Source organism: Mustela putorius, unplaced genomic scaffold (genome assembly GCF_011764305.1).
Source record: "Mustela putorius furo isolate JIRA1106 unplaced genomic scaffold, ASM1176430v1.1 tig00003972_pilon_pilon_pilon, whole genome shotgun sequence".
Lineage (NCBI taxonomy): Eukaryota > Metazoa > Chordata > Mammalia > Carnivora > Mustelidae > Mustela > Mustela putorius.
This window is the reverse complement of record NW_025422115.1, coordinates 17,303,134-17,323,261: the sequence shown is the minus strand read 5'-3', so window position 1 is coordinate 17,323,261 and position 20,128 is coordinate 17,303,134. Positions and strand designations below refer to the sequence as shown.

The following is a 20,128-nucleotide window of genomic DNA, read 5'->3' as shown; positions in this document are numbered from 1 at the left end:
TAATGCCACTAGTAATAGGCTGAAGCCAATGCTTCCTGCTGAGAGAGAAAACTTTTTAATGGAAGAAGAGGTGCTGAAGATCACCTTAAGCCTCTGAAATTGCTGTTGTCCCTGTACTGGTGCAACAGGTGGGGCGGGATGAGCATGACTCTGAACCACCTGGCCTCCATGGGGCTGCACAGCGGCTGGGTGATGATGACTGCTATGAACCGCCGCGATGGTGGGCCCGTGACTGCCAGAGCTCTGTGGTACTGCTGACACCTGAGGAGGACAAAATGCAGACAAGAAACTTCAAGGCTTTTGCGTTCTTCCCCAGATGCATCTAAAAGATGTGCATGCATATCTTTGCACACACACAGAGAACTACAGATCTTCCTTGGCTTACAATGGTGTTACATCCCAATAAACCCATTTTAGGCTAAAAATATCCGACATCAAAAATGCATTTAATACAGCTACCCTATTGAAAATCATAGCTCAGCTTAGCCTACCTTAATTGTGCTTAGTATACTTACAGTAGCCACAGTTGGGCAAAATCATCTTGTACAAAGCCTATTTTATATGAAAGTGCCAAGTATCTCATAGAATGTGTCGACTAGTATACGGAGAGAAAAACTGGAATGGCATAAGGGTCTTGGTTATTCACCCTCATGATCGTGTACGGGACCAGGAGCTGAGGCTGCCACCGCCCAGCACCAGAAGAGTAAAGCACTTCATATTGCTAGCCTAAGAAAAGGTCCAGATTCAAAATTCCAAGTATGGTTTCTACGTGTATCACTTTCACATTATCATAAAGGTGAAAAATTGAAAGTCAAGCTATCCTAAGTCAGGGACTGTCAGTAATTAGTAGCCCAAATTTCCCATAAAAAGGAACTGGTGAAATGAAATCACCCATATTACAACAGGATTCTCTGCCACTATTAAAATTATATGGCTCAATACTTCTCAAACTATCTATGGCAAAGGACCTGTTTTTTCTTTTCTTAAATTCCAGTCCATCACGGGCCACTACTTTTATAAAATACAATAAAAATTAATTTTACAGAAGTGAAATGAAAAATACGTAAGCCTATAATTTCCATTCCCACATTTTACAGATATATTACAAAATTATTATATCCAAATCGCTGTGTCTAAATATTCTCAATTTCTGTACACATGTCATTATAGACTAATAAGAAAATATATACATCAGCCATCTGTGGACCACACTTAGAAGAGCACTGATATGGATACATATCTTAACATTATAAAATGTTCATTATCTTTAAATTGAATGTATTCATGTGTTGCATACAGATTTAAACTTTTAAACATTTCTTTAGAAAAGCACATTACAAAGCAGTATCTATAAATCAATAAAAAGATTTTAAACCTTGGAGTTTAAAAAGGCAAAATGTTAGCCTTTTATCTTGTGATAATGGGATTAGAGAAGACTTTTATTTTGCTTACCCTTATTTTCTACTTCTATCCCCATTTGTTTATTTTGCTATCCTTATCTGCTAAACAAAACTTTCTTCCAAACTGTTAGTGGTTTGGTCTCAGACATAATTATTTTCTACTCTTTCTCTCCTCCTCTTATAAGCTTAGAGTGAAATAAAGCACAAGCTTCTTTCCTTCCATTTCTATTGCAAAAATGCTACGTAAAATTTCCAAAGCTTTTTTTATTTCCTATTTCAGAATTGTTAATCACCACAGAAGACAACTAAGGACAATATCCTTGATTTGCACTCTCCAAAATAAGGAGACGAAACAACATGAACTTAATCTAAGCAGTGGAAGTTGTATACTACAATGTAAGAGAGGATTAGTTTTTTTTCAAGTCCCCACAAATTTATAAAGATTCCCCTGGACATGGGGCACCTGGGTGGCTCAGTGGGTTAAAGCCTCTGCCTTCAGCTCAGGTTATGATTCCAGGGTCCTGGGATCGAGCCCCACACTGGGCTCTCTGCTCGGCAGGGAGCCTGCTTCCCCCTTCCTCTCTCTGCCTGCCTCTCTGCCTACTTGTGGTCTCTGTTTCTGTCAAATAAATAAATAAAATCTTTAAAAAGAAAAAAAAAAGATTCTCCTGGACAGGGGAGAATGGGAAATAGACAACTACTTACAAATCCACACAAAGTATAGCTATACATTAGGAGTAAAAAGAAACTATTTAGACAATTCTGAAAGCTATAATGTATCTCTAGCAAGAAGAGTTATTATTCTGAGCTTCTATATTCCAACATGTATGTTTTGAACAGTTTTTTAAAAGGCTTAATTGGAGCTTATACATACTTGAGATGACTGGTTTTATGTGAACACATTATAGTTTCTAGTATATGAATAGATGCAACTATCCCAAGTACAGGAAATAGTCATCAATCTGTTCAGATACAAGTAATCACCAAAGGAAAACAGCCTTTCTTTCTTCCAAGATCTTACTTAAAGATTCAATCTGCAACAGTCCTCTGACTGCAACCCTCAGTCCCAGAGGAGGGCATGGTATTACTTCAAGGGGGATCCCTGAGAAAGAATGACACCTAAAGAATCACCATTTCCTACTTCACGTGGATTTCCCTCTTCTTTGTTTTTCTTATAATAAATTCTGAGAAATTTATGAAGTTATGGAACTGCTAGATCAAACCGTAATTAAAGAATCTGCCACAAGTGTCAAACTGCTCTCAAAAAAGGTTACGCTAGGGGCGCCTGAGTGGCTCAGTGGGTTAGGCCTCTGCCTTTGGCTCAGGTCATGCATGATCCGGGGGGTTCTGGGAGCCCGCATCAGGCTCTCTGCTCTGCGGGGAGCTTGCTTCCCCTTCTCTTTGCCTGCCTCTCTGCCTACTTGTGATCTCTGTCAAATAAATAAATAAAATACATTTTAAAAAAAGAAAGGTTAAACTAATTGATGTTTCCAGTAACAGCCAGAACTTTTAAAAAGTCACTAATGAGGTGGTTGAAGGTCTCTCCAGACCAGGTAAATAAATTATGATTCAGACTGACCTAGATTGGAATATTAAAAAGGTAGTGATTTCTTAAAAATTACCTAGATCTACACATACGTATTCAAGTGAAAAGCTGTCCACTATATATTAAGTGAAAAGAGCAAAGAGCAGAACAGTATATACTGTATCATTCATATTACATAAAAAGAGAAGTGTAGGTAGGCAGGTGAATATAGGTAACCTAAAAAATCACGAATGGGTTGAAGTCTGAAGGGGCAGATAAAGTAGGATCATTAAAAAAGGATCATAGAAAGAGGATCATTAAAAAAAAAAAAACTATGGTGATATTTACTTTCACAATTAAAAAGGGCAGAAAACAAATTTCTTTCATTTCTACAAAACAGTAAACAGATAAGAGATGAAAGATCAGCACTGGTCAGGATATGGAATAAAACTCTTCCTCATATGCCCTCAAACCTGTTGAGTGATCTGCAATAAGATAAGGAGTTTACACCTGGATGTAAACTAATTGCTTCACTTACTAATAAGCACACTATTTAATTTAGCTGCCTTTGTTTCCCCATGGCCAGACTTTTTTTTAAATAAAAAAAAAGTAGTACATTGCTTTAAATTCTGGTGCAAGGTTATCTTGTCACGGATTGCCACTGTGAGTACCACTGCACTAAGAGAGACACTCACACAGCACCTTTACAACAGTAAAAATCTGGTAATAGCCTAAGAGTCCAGCAAAAGAAAAATGGGTAAGTAGCTAGGATATAGTCATGTAATTCACTAAAGAGTGAAAATGACTCAAATATTCACACACAAAAATATGGCTAAGTCTTGGGAACCGCACTGAGTGAAAAAAAAGTGAGTTAAAGAAAAAAATATAAGGGTGCCTGCCTGGCTCAGTGGGCAGAGCATGTGACTCTTCATCTCAGGGTTGAAAGTTTTCATCCCAAGGTGGGTGTGGAGATTACTTAAATAAAATCTTTAAGGGGCACCTGGCTAGCTCAGTCGGTGGAGTATGCAACTCTTGATCTTGGGGTTATGAGTCTGAGTTCCACACAGGGTGTAGAGATTACTTAAACATTAAAAAAAAAAATAACTAAATAATAAAAAATTAAAAACCTGGGTGGTACCCAAGTATACACTGTTTTTGCTATTTGCTGTATCTTACTTACAAATATCCCATATACATAATTTTGTATCTAACTGGATGCTTAATCCAATATTTTTTTTCATTGGACGAAATCACCAATGCTCCTCCCTTACACTAAGTCCCCGGCTGCGCTCCAGCTCACCTGATAGCTTGGTGTCACGGAGTACTGAATTCCCGTGGCTGACTGCATGGTCTCAGACACTGCTTCATACACAGGAGGGGCAGGGGCAAGCACCCGGTGCTGGTGAGGAAAAGCCTCTGTGCTACCAGGGATCCGACGCTGCTGGGCCGCATACACCGGTGACTCCTGGTCATCCAAACGTCGCTTCATTCTGCGCTCATGCTCAGGGATGCACCACAAAACCTGCAGAAACCAAAAGCACCGACATGCAAACTAGTTCACACATCTATTTGATGTGTACAACAGAGGACTGGGCACCCAAATTTATTAAAAGCTCAATTCCCAAAACCAACTATTGACTTCATCCTGGAGATGATCACTGGCTAGTTTAGGTGCATGCTTGCACACACAGCTCCCACAGTGGATGGTGTTATCACAACTCAAAGACAAAAGTTTAAATAATAACACACTCTGAATTAACTTGGGACTACAGAGTCAAAAAATAATCTCCAATTTAAAAACATGAAAATATACCTTTCTTTTCTTTATTCTCTAGTTTTCTCCTCAAATGCCACCACTCCTAACATCAATGACATATTCATAAGCTACAAAAACATTCAAGTGCTTCTAATTCCTCTCAAAACCTAGTACTATAACTGTGGTCTAATTTTTAAAATATCAATAGTTTCAACAATTAAATACAATCATGAAAGAGCAGTAGGCCACAAGTAAGAGAACAATGGTTCTAGACTTGCCAATTTAAAGAGCTATGTACATTTCAACAACTTCCTCATTCCATGAGTTTGTTTCTCCAACTATAAAATGACAGGGTTGGAAAAGATCTTTAGGTTACTTCCGACTCTAACATTCCTTAACACTAAGGAGATTCCAGAATCCCTTCTTAATAATATTCCTCTGTGGAGGCAGATGCAAAAAGTCTAGTAATATTCTGGGAGGGAATCCAGTCTGGTCTTTTGGGGGCTTTTCCAATAGCCAAAGCTTCTTCAAGGTAGGGTTCTCTACAACTTTGCATTCCCCACAGTCCTACCACTTCACACACTCAAATACTGACCATGCAGAAGGGAAAGAATGAGAGTAATCATTAATATAATAATATTTAGCATATAATGAATCCTAAACACCATTCTACACAGTTTATAAATATTACTACAATTCCCACAACAACCCTATAAGCAAGGTGCTGTTATTCTCTATTTTATAAGTGAGGAAACAAACCTAATGACTAAGTAAACTGCCCAAGGCTGCACAGCTAACAGGCGAATTTTATTTGATCAACAGGTGAATTTGGTGAATTGATATTCCAGTTTTGGCTGCAGAGCTAACAGGTAAAGGTGGAATATAAATTCACCAAATCTACCTCCAGAGCCTGAATTTTTTTTTTTAAGATTTTATTTATTTATTTGACAGAGAGAGAGATCACAAGTAGGCAGAGAAGCAGGCAGAGAGAGAGGAGGAAGCAGGCTCCCCGCCAAGCAGAGAGCCTGATTCGGGGCTTGATCCCAGGGCACTGGGATTATGACTTGAGCGGAAGGCAGAGGCTTTTTAACCCACTGAGCCACCCAGGAGCCCCTTGAGCCTGAATTCCTAATCACCTCAGTATCACCTACCTCTCACAGTGTAAGAAATAAAGGGAGAAGAGTCCCTTTACTTAATTAAGACACACATGCACTGAGCAACTTCAGCTTTCTTTGATCTCTCCCACACTTAACTCATTCATCCTTTCAGGCTCAACCCAACAAAGCAGGAAGGCTTGGCAACATTCACTCTTTAAATTAGCAAATATTCAGGGAGCAGAAATGAAGGAGGTAGGTGTCCTATAAAAGCTTAAAAACTATTTGGGAAAACCATATACAGCCTCACTAGTAGTCAAAGAAATATAAAGTAACATGACACTTACCCAAAAGCGACAGGCAGAAATTAAGAGAGAATGATGATACTGAGTGTGGGTGAGGGTATACGGAAATACTACTGGCAGAAGTTTTAACTGGCAGAGACTATGGGTTGGCAACTTATAGTATCCATTAAATTTTTAAAGATTTTATTTGTTTATTTGACAGACTGAAATCACAAGTAGACAGGCAAGCAGTAGGTGGGGAAGCAAGCTCCTGCCAAGCAGAAAGCCCAACACAGGGCTCGATCCCAGGACCCTGGGATCATGACCAGAGCTGAAGGCAGAGGCTTTAACCCACTGAGCCACCCAGGCGCCCCTCCATTAAATTTTTAAAGTTAAAATGGTCATACCCTTTCACAGAGCAATTCCACTTTCAGGTGTCTGTCCTATACACCTGCCAAGTGTATTTACTGCAACAGAGTATGGAAAATCTAAATGCCTACCCATAAATGAATGAACTTAATATATCTATATTGGGTAAACTATGTAGCAATTAGAAAGACAGGGGTTCCTCTATAAAGAAAGCCCTCCAAAACATACGATTAAGTGAAAAGAACAAGCTACAGAATATATACAGTGTGATTTCAACACTCACACAGAATGTATTCATTAACTTTGTGCTTCTCATTATAAATTTTGCATCATCAGAAGGAAAAAGCTATAAACAAATACTGAACTCTGGATAAGGATACACATGCTCAAATACTTAAGTGAAAGTGTACTAATGTTTGAAATTTACTTTGAAATACATTGAGGAAGAACGGATATATGACAAAGCAAGTACTATAAAATGGTAATGTAAAATCTAGTGTGCACAGGAATATTCACTGTAAAATTCTACCAACTTTGCTGTGTATCAGAAATTGTTCTTTTTTTTTTTTTTTTAAAGATTTTATTTATTTATTTGACACACAGAGATCACAAGTAGGCAGAGAGGCACGTGGGGGGGGGGGAGCAGGCTCCCTGCTGAGCAGAGAGCCCGATGCAGGGCTCCATCCCAGGACCCTGGGATCATGACCCGAGCTGAAGGCAGAGGCTTTAACCCACTGAGCTACCCAGGCACCCCTGAAATTGTTCTTAATAAAATGTTGGGAGGAAGGGCTAACAATACAAATAAGGTCATGAGCAGTACAAGTAAGTACTATAAATTTGGTAAGGAGTAGAAATGTGTATACTGGAAAAAACTCTATAGAGAAGGTAAATGTTTGGTTATATCCTGAAAATCGGAAATGAATTAGGGCATGGGGGTACACAGGATGATATTAAAATATTACAGTAACTTTGGACGTACAGGTGATAACAAGCCTTTTACAGTCTTTGCCATTTCATTTACTCCACAAATAATTCCCAAGAATCTACACATGCCAGACTCTGCTTTATGTGGGGGACCAGTACTGAACAGTACAGATTTCCTGCCCCACAACAAAGTCTTCCAAAAATGACTGTTGTTAAGTCAATGTGCTCCTCCCAAGAGTCCTGTCAGATGGGCACACCCAGAACTTTTATTTAGAGGGAAAGTGATACTCAAAAGAAATTAAGTGACTTGTTCAAGGTCACATGGCAAGGAGCTAGACACTCTCTCCTTGGAATGCATAACCAATCTGGAGTAGAAATACTGGACAGACAATAGTATCCTTGCTTGCAGAGAGGTCAGTGAAATTCCAGACTATCAGTATTCGAATGCCAAATAATGGAGCCACAAGAGTCAGACACAAAGCTACTTTCAAGCCCTGCTTCAGCTGACAGATTTTCATCCGCTACTATGGCCTCCAACTGTTTCAGATTTGGAGCTTACACTGTTATCAGAATTTTAGTCCATGAAGATAGAATTTAAAACAAGGAAACAAGAGGGAAAAAAGCACTTTGAGGGACAGAAATTAGTGAAGAAGGACTAACGTGAACAAACAATGGCAGCGGAACACTTAAAAAGTCATCTGGCCATGTGTTATAATAAAAAGTGGGAATAGCTCCAATTCATCATGCAAAGAAATCATAATTCCCAAATAAAGCAAGCAGAGCAGGATAATTCTGATATTGCAGGGCAGTCTTCTGGAATAGGACAGAACAACCAGTAAGCCACTGTGTCACATTTCAGACAAATTTTAAAAGGGCAGAAGTAAAAGCTAACCCTTTCAGAACGATAAATATAAAAACCAATTTTCTAGTTCTACACCTAAAATGTCTTTCATTACAGTAAAAATTTGGCCTTAGAAATCCAGACAGTTCTCCATGCTTAATAAAATCCAAACGGAAAATCCAACTTTCAAGAATCTTATCTTTTCATTTAAATTTTACAAATTAGGGGCAGCACCTGGGTGGCTCAGTAGGTTAAGCAACCGACACTTGATCTCAGCTCAGGTCCTGATCTCAGGGTTGTGAAATCAAGCCCTGCTTTATCTGTTTATGAAAGTAAGGAATAAATAACAAATAAATTCCATAAACTGGCTTAAACAGAGATGACAGAATTAAAGAAGTAAGAGTGTATGAACGAACTAAATTGCTCTATTATGGAGGCTTTTATGAATACAACTTTCTTTCTTTCTTTTTTTTTTTTTTAAAGATTTTATTTATTTATTTGTCAGAGAGAGAGCGAGAGCGAGCACAGGCAGACAGAGTGGAAGGCAGAGTCAGAGGGAGAAACAGGCTCCCTGCGGAGCAAGGAGCCCGATGTGGGACTCGATCCCAGGACGCTGGGATCATGACCTGAGCTGAAGGCAGCGGCTTAACCAACCGAGCCACCCAGGCGTCCCATGAATACAACTTTCTTTTTGAAATGCATTTAATTTATGGTTGATCCTTTATAATGCCCCTTAATTTTGTACTGTTTTCCTGAATTAGACACATTTTTAAGTTCCTTTACTTATGTAATTTAAAAAAATCCTCCAAAATTGTTCTTATTGGTGGTCAGCATCACATAAAACCACATTAAAGTGTCAGTTTTAATGGTCAGTTTACATCAATAAATACTGTGGAAAGACGGAAAGTTTCTCTTCAAAAGCAAATAAATTCTTATCAAAGCATATACTGAAATGTAATCATGTACTTTAATCCAGTGTAAGTGCCCACCAGTCAACCTCAAAACCTGTCCAAAAAACCACTTTTGGAGGGGCACCTGGGTGGTGCAGTCAGTTAAGCATTTAATTCTTGGTTTCAGCTCAGGTCCTGATTTCAGAGTTGTGAGGTCAAGCCCTGCATCAGGCTCTGCACTCAGCACTGAGTCTGCTTAAGACCCTCTCTCCCTCTGCACCGCCCCTGTGTGCCCTCACACACTCTCCCTCTTAAATAAAAATCTTAAAAAAAAAAAAAAAAAAATCCACTTCAGGATTTAAATCTGCTAGAAAAGGAAAAGTATCCCAAAATAAATGAAAAATGTAATCTGTTTCATTTTCCATTTTATACAAAATAATAGCTCCACGAAATAAACAACCCGTTCTTCTTAAAACACAAGATCTAATAATACCCAAGCACCCTGCATCAGTTTTACATTCTTCTAATGAAGTGGGCCAGAACCAGGAGAGTTTGCCAGAACCCCCCACCCCCCACCACATCTGTCAGCACATCTGTCAATGCCAGAAGCCATTTTGGGTTGTCATAGTTAGGGGACAGGAGTACGACTGACATCTCATGAATTCCCGAACATCCTAAAATGCACAGAATAATCCCCCACAACAAAGAATTATTTGGCCAAAACCTAATATAATGCTACCCCCATTAGGTACAAACCTTTTGTGAGCTTTGGTGGGATTATATCATACTGTGGTATGACAACAATTTTTGCCAAAGTAGCTCAAAACAGTCCTCTTGGTTGTTCAAAATATATCACTGTCTTTTTTTCCTTCCGGTTTTATATATTTATTTGACACAGAGAGAGAGATCACAAGTAGGAAGAGAGACAGGGGGATGCAGGCTTCCTGCTAAGCTGAGAGCCCGATTATGGGGCTCAATCCCACGACCCTGAGATCATGACCTGAGCGGAAGGCAGAGGCTTAACCCAATGAGCCACCCCATCACTGCTTTGTTTTAGGACATGTGATTTACCCTGAACCCTTGCTGTATCAGAAAAACTTATTTACCATTTGGGTGAAAAACAACTTTATTAGAAACTTTAGTAAGAATTTAAATAGCACGGGCGCCTAGGTGCATCCAGGTGGCTCAGTCGGTTGGGCACTGGACTCCGATTTCTGCTCAGGTTGTGATCACCCAGTGGTGGTGGGATCAAGCCTTGCATTGGGCTCCACTCTCCATGGAGTAGGTTGGATCTCTCTCCCTCTGCCCCTTCTGCCTGACCCCCTCCCCCATTCACACAAGCGCCTATGCACACTCTCTCTCTAAATTAAATAAATAAATCTAAAAAAAAAAAAAAAAGGGTGACTGGGTGGTTCAGTTGGTTAACCGTCTGACTCTTGATTTCAACTGGGGCCATGATCTTAGGGTTGTGAGATCAAGCCCCAGGTTGACCTCCACACTCAGCAGGGAATCTGCTTGAGATTCTCTCTTTCTCCCCCTGCCCGTTTACCCCTCCCCCATCTCTAAAATAAAAATAAATAACTTTTCTTAAAGAGAATTTATATAGGGGTACTGAGTGGCTCAGTTGGTTTGTGTCTGACTTTGGCTCAGGTCATAATCCCAGGGTCCTGGGATCAAGTCCCACACGGAGCTCCCTTCTTAGCAGGGAACCTACTTATCCCCTCTCCCTTTCCCCCTGCTGTGCTCTCTGTCAAATAAATAAATAAAATCTTAAAAAAAAAAAAAAAGAACTTAAATAGCAAATCCTAATTTTTATTTCCTACTTCCCTGGTTTTGGATATATAAATACCCAAAACAGTTAATATCCTTAAAAATGCAACTGACTTTGGTACCTGGGTGGCTCAGTGGGTTAAGCCTCTGCCTTTGGCTCAGGTCATGATCCCAGGGTCCTGGGACTGAGCCCCACATTGGGCTCTCTGCTCAGCAGGGAGTCTGCTTCTCCCTCTTCCTCTGCTCCTCTCCCTGCTCATGCTCTCTTCTCAAATAAATCAATACACTCTTTTAAAAAAATGAATCACCAGTAGCTTGTAATGAATAAAGCTACATCTGTGGCAAAAATATCTGTAAAAAGAAGAAATGACAAGGACAGAAAATTTCAACTGAGGGGCACCTGGGTGACTCAGTGGGTTAAGCTCAGGTCATGATCCCAGGGTCCTGGGATTGCATGCGACTCTCTGTTCAGCAGGGAGCCTGCTTCCCTCCTCTCTCTGCCTGCCTCTCTGCCTACTTGTGATCTCTGTCAAATAAATAAATAAAACCTTTAAAAATAAAAAATAAAAAAAATAAAATGCAACTGACAAGTCACCAAATATCACACATGAGGTTGGAACATAGTCATTCTGTAAATTCTGATTTCAGATACATCTCTATTAAAGTTCTAACTTATCACCACTTTGGGATTTTTTTTTCTTTTTTTGTATCACCATACACAATACTTTGAAAATTTAATTCTTAATTTTATTGTCAAGGACAATCATCTTCTTTGCTCTACAGCTGCAAGCGTTCTCAGTTTTAGGCTAATAAACGCCAATTAGAATGATCTATCCAATGTTTTTTCATTTCTATATCCTGTTTCCTTCCAATCACTTCTGTACACCTGCCTTTAGTAAATGTCCACTCACAAGTCAGTTTCAGTGCATAAACATCCTAGAAGATGAAAGAACACAATCATATACCCTTTTAGCAAATTGAAATGGTTTTGATTCACATTAAAACACTTCATTCTGAAGTCCTTCCTGCTGAACAACTACCTGGATGATATCATTATTTCTTACCCACCTCTCAAAAATACGTGGTGTACATGTTACGTTCTTCATTCTGAAAAAGTGCATCGTACTGTCACCTAAAGACTACACAGTCTGTGAAGAGGCACACAGTTTCACCACCATCGCCCCAGTCTAGCCGGCTGCTGTCTGCTGGACTGTGTCTCTCTGCTAGCTCCTCTGATACCTGTGAAGGGTTTTCCTCTGTTTTTATTTCTCTTTGCCATTACAGGAGGCAAAAAAATGAAAGATTACCAAATATGTTCTCTGAAAGCTTAAAAAAGTTGTAAAAATAGTATAAAAAATGGTCATATACCTTTCACTCAGATTCCCCAGCTGCTAATGTCTTACAGATTGTTTAAGATGGTATCTCCCAACTTTTTGTACACCATCTTGGAAGATGCTGTAATGCTTCAGGCAAAGCAGTAAGAAAACTGAAGTGTACAGTGATGATCTATTTTACCACTGCATTATCCTTCTAGGCAATGCCATCATTCTTCCCTTTTCTTATTATTTTACTCTTTTTTAGTATAATAGGGAATAATTGATGAGCAATGATGAAATAATTCGTAGGATGATGAAATACCAAAATGTTTCAAGCTATAGAAAACTAAGATCATTAAGATCCCATAATATAGGGACGCCTGGGTGGCTTAGTCAGTTAAGAGTCTGTCTTTGGGGGCCCCTCAGTGGCTCAGTGCGCTGAACCATTTGCCTTCCCATTTGCCTTCGGCTCAGGTCATGATCCCAGTGTCCTGGGATCAAGCCCCGCATCAGGCTCTCTGCTCAGCAGGGAGCCTGCTTCCCTTCCTCTCTGCCTATTTGTGATCTATCTGCCAAATAAATAAATAAATAAATAAAGAGTCTGTCTTCAGCTTGGGTAGTGATACTGAGGTCCTGGGAGTCCCAAGTCCCATGTTGGGATTCCTGCTCAATGGGGAGCCTGCTTCTCCCTCTGCCGCTCCCCCTGCTTGTGCTCTCTCTGGCAAATCAGTAAAAAGTTTTAAAGATCCCATAATATAGTTCAGATGTATAAATGGTAATAGCTCAAATGAGTTTATCTCATTAAAATGAAAATAAGTAAATTCTCTCTTTGGTATAAAACAGACTGAACATAAATAACAGAAGATAAGCTAGCTACAGCTATGAAGAAAGCATTGTAATTATGACCTGAGGAGTGCTTGGGTAGCTCAGTCAGTTAAGCATCCAATTCCTAATTTTGGCTCAGGTCATGATTGCAGGATCATGAGATCAAGCCCCCACCTTGGGCCCCATGCTGAGTGTGGAGCCTGCTTACAATTCTCTCTCTTGCCCTCTCCCTATGCCCCTCCCCACCTCACACTCTCTTGTTCTCTCTTGAAAAAGAATAGGACTTGAGACAGTTAACAGGACAGGTAGATGTGTCACTTAACCTCATCCTGTATTTACTCTATTAGCTATCTGCCCCCACACAGGCCTGGGCACATATATCTTTAACCAATTTTGTATTCTCCCCTGTGCATAGCATACAGTCTTGCCTATGGCAAAATTCAAATTACTCACTCATTCATACATGCACCCTCTAATATTTATTGAGTCCACAGTACGTCCCAGGCATTCTTCTTGGAGCTAGGGAAATAGCAGTAAACCAAAAAGTCTCCTCCTTCATGAAGTTTACATGAAGAGGGAGAAAAAGACAGTACACAAGGTGTTCAGAACACTAGACAGTGACAAGCACTAAGAAGAAGCATTAAGAAGAAAAAGAGAAGGGTTTTTGAAATTTTACATAAGAGTGACTAAAGAATATCTCACTGATACAGTAACTTTTGGGTAAAAGAAGTGGAGAGCTAACCATGTGGAAATCAGTGAATTACAGGCAGAAGGAAAAGGAAATGCAAAGACCCTGATGCATATATGTGCTTAATATTTTCCAAAAACAGCAAAAAGACTGTATAACTGGAACAGAATGAAGGAAAAAACAGACTGATAGAAAATGTAGAGGTAATGGGGTTGGGGACAGTGGGTAAGGAGCATACTGTGTTTGCTCTCAGAAGTCATATAATGAGGATTCAAGCTTAATCACCAGACTGACCTGGGAAGCCACTGGTGGGTTTCAAGCAGAAAAGTGACATGGTCTGAATAAGGTTTTAAAAGACTCACTTGGACTGCTGTGCTAAGAACAGCCCAAGAGGAGCTGAATAACAAAGCAGAGGGAACACTTAAGGTAACTGAAACAATTCAAGTTAGAGATGTACTTACATTCACTGCTACAGTTGGGAGTAGGGTGGTGGTGGTGGTGGTATTTAGTGATCAAATTCTGAGTAGTATTTTCAATATAGAGTAAAAAGGACTTACTGAAGATTAAATACAAGTAAGACAGAAAAAAAGAGGTCAAAATGCCTATTAAATATCCAAGAAGAAATATGAAGAAATAAGAAGTGGGCCACGGGTTATGCTCATCTCTAGTACAGGGGAGAGGTCCGCAATTAAAGAAAGCTGGGAGTTATCAGCATTGTTTGGATTTTAGAAAGGTGAGAATATACAAGGTAACTCTCCTTAATTAAGCACATTCACATCTCTGTACCACGTGAGACAGTCTCGACCCGGCTGGTGGCTATTAATCAGTTGTGGAACCAAACTTACCAAACAAACAAACAAAAAATTCTTACGCTTCAGAACTGCAGATAGGGATTACAGACATATATGTATCTTTCATTAGCCCACCAGTCTGCAAGGATATCATATCAGCAGGACTGAGGAAGTACCCACAGCCATGATGCTCTAAGTACAAATAACATGCAGACACACAAGACAGAAAGGTGATGAGTAGTACAAAAACAAAAGAAGGGAAGGGCAAAAAAAGAGACGTATGCCTTCGAAATTGCTACTAATAAATGCTTAACTCTGAAGCCATTTGCAACTAAAGAGACGTAGTTAACAAACTTTAAAATGCAATTTGAGTTCAGTTCGTATACTTTTTATTACCTATTACGTGCCAATATTATTCTAGGCACAGAGGCTATCACAAAAATTAAGTTCCAGCCTAGATGGTCTAAGTTAGTGGTACAGCTCTTGCTAAGGAAAACCAGTTGCCCCACAAATGTATAGGGGCAAAAACCTCTATACGTTTGATTATATTTGACAACAATTCTCACTAGGCATGTCTTCTGAAGAGAGACCCCAAAATAAAATTACATAATTAAAGGAAGCCAAGGTTTTTTGGTATTTTTAATATGTCGTTAAAAGACAATTAAGACAGATAACTGTCTAAATACAATTAGAATTTACACTTAGGGGTGCCTGGGTGGCTCACTTGGTTACACATCGGACTCTGGATTTTGGCTCAGGTCATGATCTCAGGATCATGAGATCAAGCCCCACATTGGGCTCTGTGCTGAGCAGTGTCTCCTTGTCCCTCTCCCTCTGCTCCTCCCTCGCCCACCCTGCTTTTTCTCTCTCAAATAAATAAAATCTTAAAACAAAAAAGTGGCAGGAGGCACCTTGGTGGCTCAGTCAGTTAAACATTCAACTCTTGATCACAGCTCAGGTCTTGATCTCCAGGTCATGAGTTCACAACCCACGTCAGAGGGAACCTACCTTTAAAAAAAAAAAAAAAAAAAAAAAAAAGACACAAACCCAAGATTCTCTGAAATGTTTGTAAATAAGATAAAGCAATAATGGCAGAATACACTATCCTCCTGGGTACGCTGCTGAATAACCTTAACCTTAACAAAAAAAGTATCCAGAAGTATTACTTGAGCTGTAACCAGAAAAAGACAAAAATCCCAAGATATTACTTCTACTACTCACTTAACTGAAGTAGAACTAGGAAGGCACTTGAAGGAAAGGAAGTATCAGGAAACAATAGCTGGCCATATTAGCGTATCTAGAGCTTCACATGGTAGCAGTAACATATGTGCCAAGTCCCTAATTTCTTCACTATGATTCTTATTCTTAAACACCTTCCAAAGCAGTAAAAGCAATCAGGTCTATAAACTGAAGAGAGAACAAGATTCACAAACTCTAGAAGAGACTACAATTCATGTGTGAATTTCAACATAATGCCACTCTTTCTAAAAGACACTCTCCCAAAACACTCTCTAGGGGTACTCTGAGATGTCTAAGTTCATACATTCAACAACCTGCTTCAACTGGATCTGTGATTTCAAGCTTCATCCTCCTGCTGCTCATTCAGTGTCATCTCCTCCTCCACCCCAAAAGTAGGGTCTCCCTCCTCTGAATTCCTTTCAGCTCTCTATAGTTGACTCTTACAGCACTCAATCTCCACTGATGTGTAATAAAATCATCATGTAAATATCTGCCTTTCCTTCTAAGAATGTAAACTTTTCTGGGACAAAGATTCCTCCTGTGTCAGACCAGGGCTACTTAAGAAGGTGCTCAAGAAATGGGTGTTGACCTAGTTCCCCTTTAGAATCAGAGTTCCAGTCTTTTCCCTCAGAGCTGCTTTCAAAAGCACAACGCTGGGTCCTCAAAAAATTAAACACAGAATTATCATTTGATCGAGCAATTCCACTTCTGAGTATATACCCAAAAGAATTCAAAGCACGTACTTGAAGAGGTATTTATATATCCATGTTCTTCGCATTATTCACAATAGCCAAGAGGTGGAAACAAACCAAATGCCCACCGATAATGTGAATCACTAAAAAGTGATATATACATATAATGGAATATTATTCACCGTTAAAAAGGAAGGTAATTCTGACATGTGCTACAACATGGATAAACCCTTGAGGACATTATTCTAAGTGAAGTAAGCCAGACACAAAAGGACAATTACTGTAGGACTCCACTTAAATATCAAGAACCTAGAGTAGTCAAACTCACACAAACATAAAGTAGAATGGCTGTTGCTAGGGGCTGGGGAGAGATTTAAAGGGCCTGTTGGGGTGTTGAGTTTGGGGTGCCTGGGTAGTTCAGTCGATTAAGCAACCAACTCTTGATTTCAGTTCAGGTCATGATCTCAGGGTCCTGAGATCAAGCCCCACAGAGGGCTCTGCACTCAGTGGGGAATCTGCCTCTTTCTTTCCCTTCCTCTCCCTCTGCCCCCCTACTTCATGCACACACTCATGAGCTAAAATTATAAAATGCTTAAAGATAGATAGATAGATAAATAAAGGAGCTGTTGTTTGATGGGTACAGAGTTTCAGTTTGGAAAGATGAAAAAGTTCTGGATGGATAGTTGTAATGGTTGCACAACAAAGTGAGTGTACTTAATGCCACTAAATTGTACACTTAAAAATAGCTGAAACGGTAAATTTTGTCACATATGTTTTACCTCATATGTTTACATATGTTTTACCTCAATAGTTTTTAAAAGCACACTGCTCCTTCACTGTTTACTATCCTTAGACCAGACACAAATGAAGTGTAGAATTAAGAGCAGGGACTCTGGAACCAGAACACCAGGCCATGCTTATCATGGCCACTTACCACAGTTTTAACCTCTCTGTATCACTGTTTCTTCATCTTTAAAACATGGACTTCACAGTACCCACTAGACAAGGTTATCATGAAAATTAAATGGATTAATAAATGTACAGTGCCAGGGGCACCTGGGTGGCTCATTGGGTTAAGCCTCTGCCTTCAGCTCAGGTCATGGTCTCAGGGTCTTGGGATTGAGCCCCGCATCAGGCCCTCTCCTCTGCTCAGCGGGGAGCCTGCTTCCTCCTCCCTCTCTGCTTACCTCTCTGCCTACTTGTGATCTCTTTCTCTCTCTGTCAAAAAAGTAAATAAAATCTTTAAAAAAATAATAATAAATAAATGTACTGCCTAACTCAGTGCCTGGGACATAATGGCTCAATAAATGGAAGTTCTTACTGGGGTGTGTAGGTGGCATAGTTGGTTAAGACTCCCACTCCTGGGGCACCTGGGTGGCTCAGTCGTTGACTGTCCGCCTTCGGCTCAAGTCAAGATCCCGGGATCCTGGATCGAGCCCCACATTGGGCTCCCTGCTCAGAGGGAAGCCTGCTTCTCCCTCTCCCACTCCCCCTGCTTGTGTTCCCTCTCTCGCCGTCTCGCTCTCTCTGTCAAATAAATAAATAAATCTTAAAAAAAAAAAAAAAAAGCCTCCCACTCTTGGTTTCAGCTCAGGTCCTAATCTCAACCTGAGCTGGTGCACAGTCTGCTTGAGATTCTCTCTCCCTCCCCATTTGCCCCCTCAGCTTGTGTGTGCGTGCTCTGTCTTTCTAGGATAAACAAATCTTTATTTTTTAAATTTTTTTTAAAGATTTTATTTATTTTTTTGTCAGAGAGAGAGAGGAGCGAGAGTGAGCACAGACATAGTGGTAGGCAGAGGCAAAGGGAGAAGCAGGCTCCCCGCCGAGCAAGGAGCCTGATGTGGGACTCGATCCCAGGATGCCAGGATCATGATCTGAGCTGAAGGCAGTGGCTTAACCCACTGAGCCACCCAGGTGTCCCTATTTTTTTAATTTTTTAAAAAATAAGTCTTTAGGGGTACCTGGGTGGCTCAGTGGGTTAAGCCTCTGCCTTTGGCTGAGGTCATGATCTCAGGGTCCTGGGATCGAGCCCCACATCGTGCTCTCTGCTCAGCGGGGAGCCTGCTTCCCTCTCTCCTGCCTGCCTCTCTGCCTAATTGTGATCTCTCTCTGTCAAATAAATAAATAAAATCTTAAAAAAAATAAAAATAAATCTTTGGAAAAAAATGAAAGTCATTTTTCAAGCAGAGGGTACAGTTCTAAAAAGCATGTTAATAGAGCGCCTGGGTGGCTCAGTTGGTTAACAGGCTGGCTCTTGACTGCAGCTCAGGTTATGAGCTCAGGGTCCTGGGATGGAGCCCCAGCATTGGGTGGTTCTGTGCTCAGGGGTGAGTCTGCTTGAGGATTCTCTCTCTCCCTCTACACCTGCCCCCACTGCACTCCCTCTGACTACTTATGATCTCTGTCAAATAAATAAATAAATCTTTAAAAAAATTTCTTTTTAATTAAAAAATTAAAAAGCATGTTAACTATCATTTTTAGGAGAATCTACAGAAAGTAAAGCTTAACAACTCTTAGTAGTATTACTCAGAAGAGGAAGAAAGCCTTTTAATTTTTTTAAAGACTTTATTTATTTGTCAGAGAGAGTGAGCAAGAGCAAGAGAGGGCAAGCAGCAGGCAGAGGGAAAGGCAGGCTCCCTGCCCAGGAAGGAGCCCGGTGCCAGACTCGATCCCATGACCCTAGGATCATGACCTGAGCCAAAAACAGACCCCCAACTGAGCTATGCAGGCAGCTCCAGAAAGCCTTTTAAAGCCCTTCACTAGGGGAGCCCAGGTGGCTCAGTTTTGCTCAGGTCATGATCCCAGGGTCCTGGCTGTACCACGCGTAGGGCTCCCTGCTCAGCCAGAAACCTGCTTCTCCCTCTCCCACTTCCCCTGCTTGTGTTCCTCTCCTGCTGTCAAACAAATAAATAAAATCTTTAAAAAAAAAATAAATAAAGCACGTAACTAGATTACTGAATGACAGGGACATAATCTTTTTTTTTTTTAAAGATTTTATTTATTTAATTGACAGAGAGAAATCACAAGTAGATGGAGAGGCAGGCAGAGAGAGAGAGAGAGGGAAGCAGGCTCTCCGCTGAGCAGAGAACCCGATGTGGGACTCGATCCCAGGACTCTGAGATCATGACCTGAGCCGAAGGCAGAGGCTTAACCCACTGAGCCACCCAGGCGCCCAGGGACATAATCTTTTAATTCGACTAAAATTCGCAGCCATTAACAACTGCCTTGAAAAGATCTCCAGTTATCTTGTCTGTATTTCAGATGTAAACAGACTAAGCTTTGCCAATAATCTTATCAAATTACTACATACCTCTTTGCTTAACAAATAAGAAAAACACTCTTACTCCACGGTAAAACCATCTTAATTACAAAATGCCAATCTATCATCTAGGGTCTTAACTCTGACAAAACTACAGTATCTATCATACTGATATTTGGAGAGCTAAGAAGCATTTATAAAAACTTTCCTAATATAGTATAACCAGGTTCTTACTTGAATCCTTAAAGCATATCTGGGACTTCTGATCCTGGTGCCCCAAGAGACAACATATTAAGGGCATGACTTAGGTCTTCCGTGTTTCCCAGCAGACAGCACTGCAAATGGTGGGAACAACTATGTGTTGACCAAATCTTCCTCAGTGGTAGACTGTACTATCATCACTATCTTTGGCAATCTATACGTCAGAAAAAACACCCAGGCTTTCTGTCTCCACACCAATTCTAC

At 40.2% G+C, this 20,128-nt stretch overlaps 1 protein-coding gene across 2 annotated transcripts in view; it reads right to left on the bottom strand.

Moving 5' to 3' along the window:
• SIN3A (SIN3 transcription regulator family member A) overlaps positions 1-20,128 on the bottom strand; it is a 72,816-nt gene that overhangs the window by 46,313 nt on the left and 6,375 nt on the right. For both annotated transcript variants that reach the window (XM_004758457.3, XM_013059394.2), the window contains exons 2-3: positions 4,226-4,447; positions 85-261 (exon numbers count right to left, since the gene is read on the bottom strand). In XM_004758457.3, coding sequence (XP_004758514.1) covers positions 85-261; positions 4,226-4,447 — 399 coding nt within the window. The remainder of the gene's footprint in view (positions 1-84; positions 262-4,225; positions 4,448-20,128) is intronic.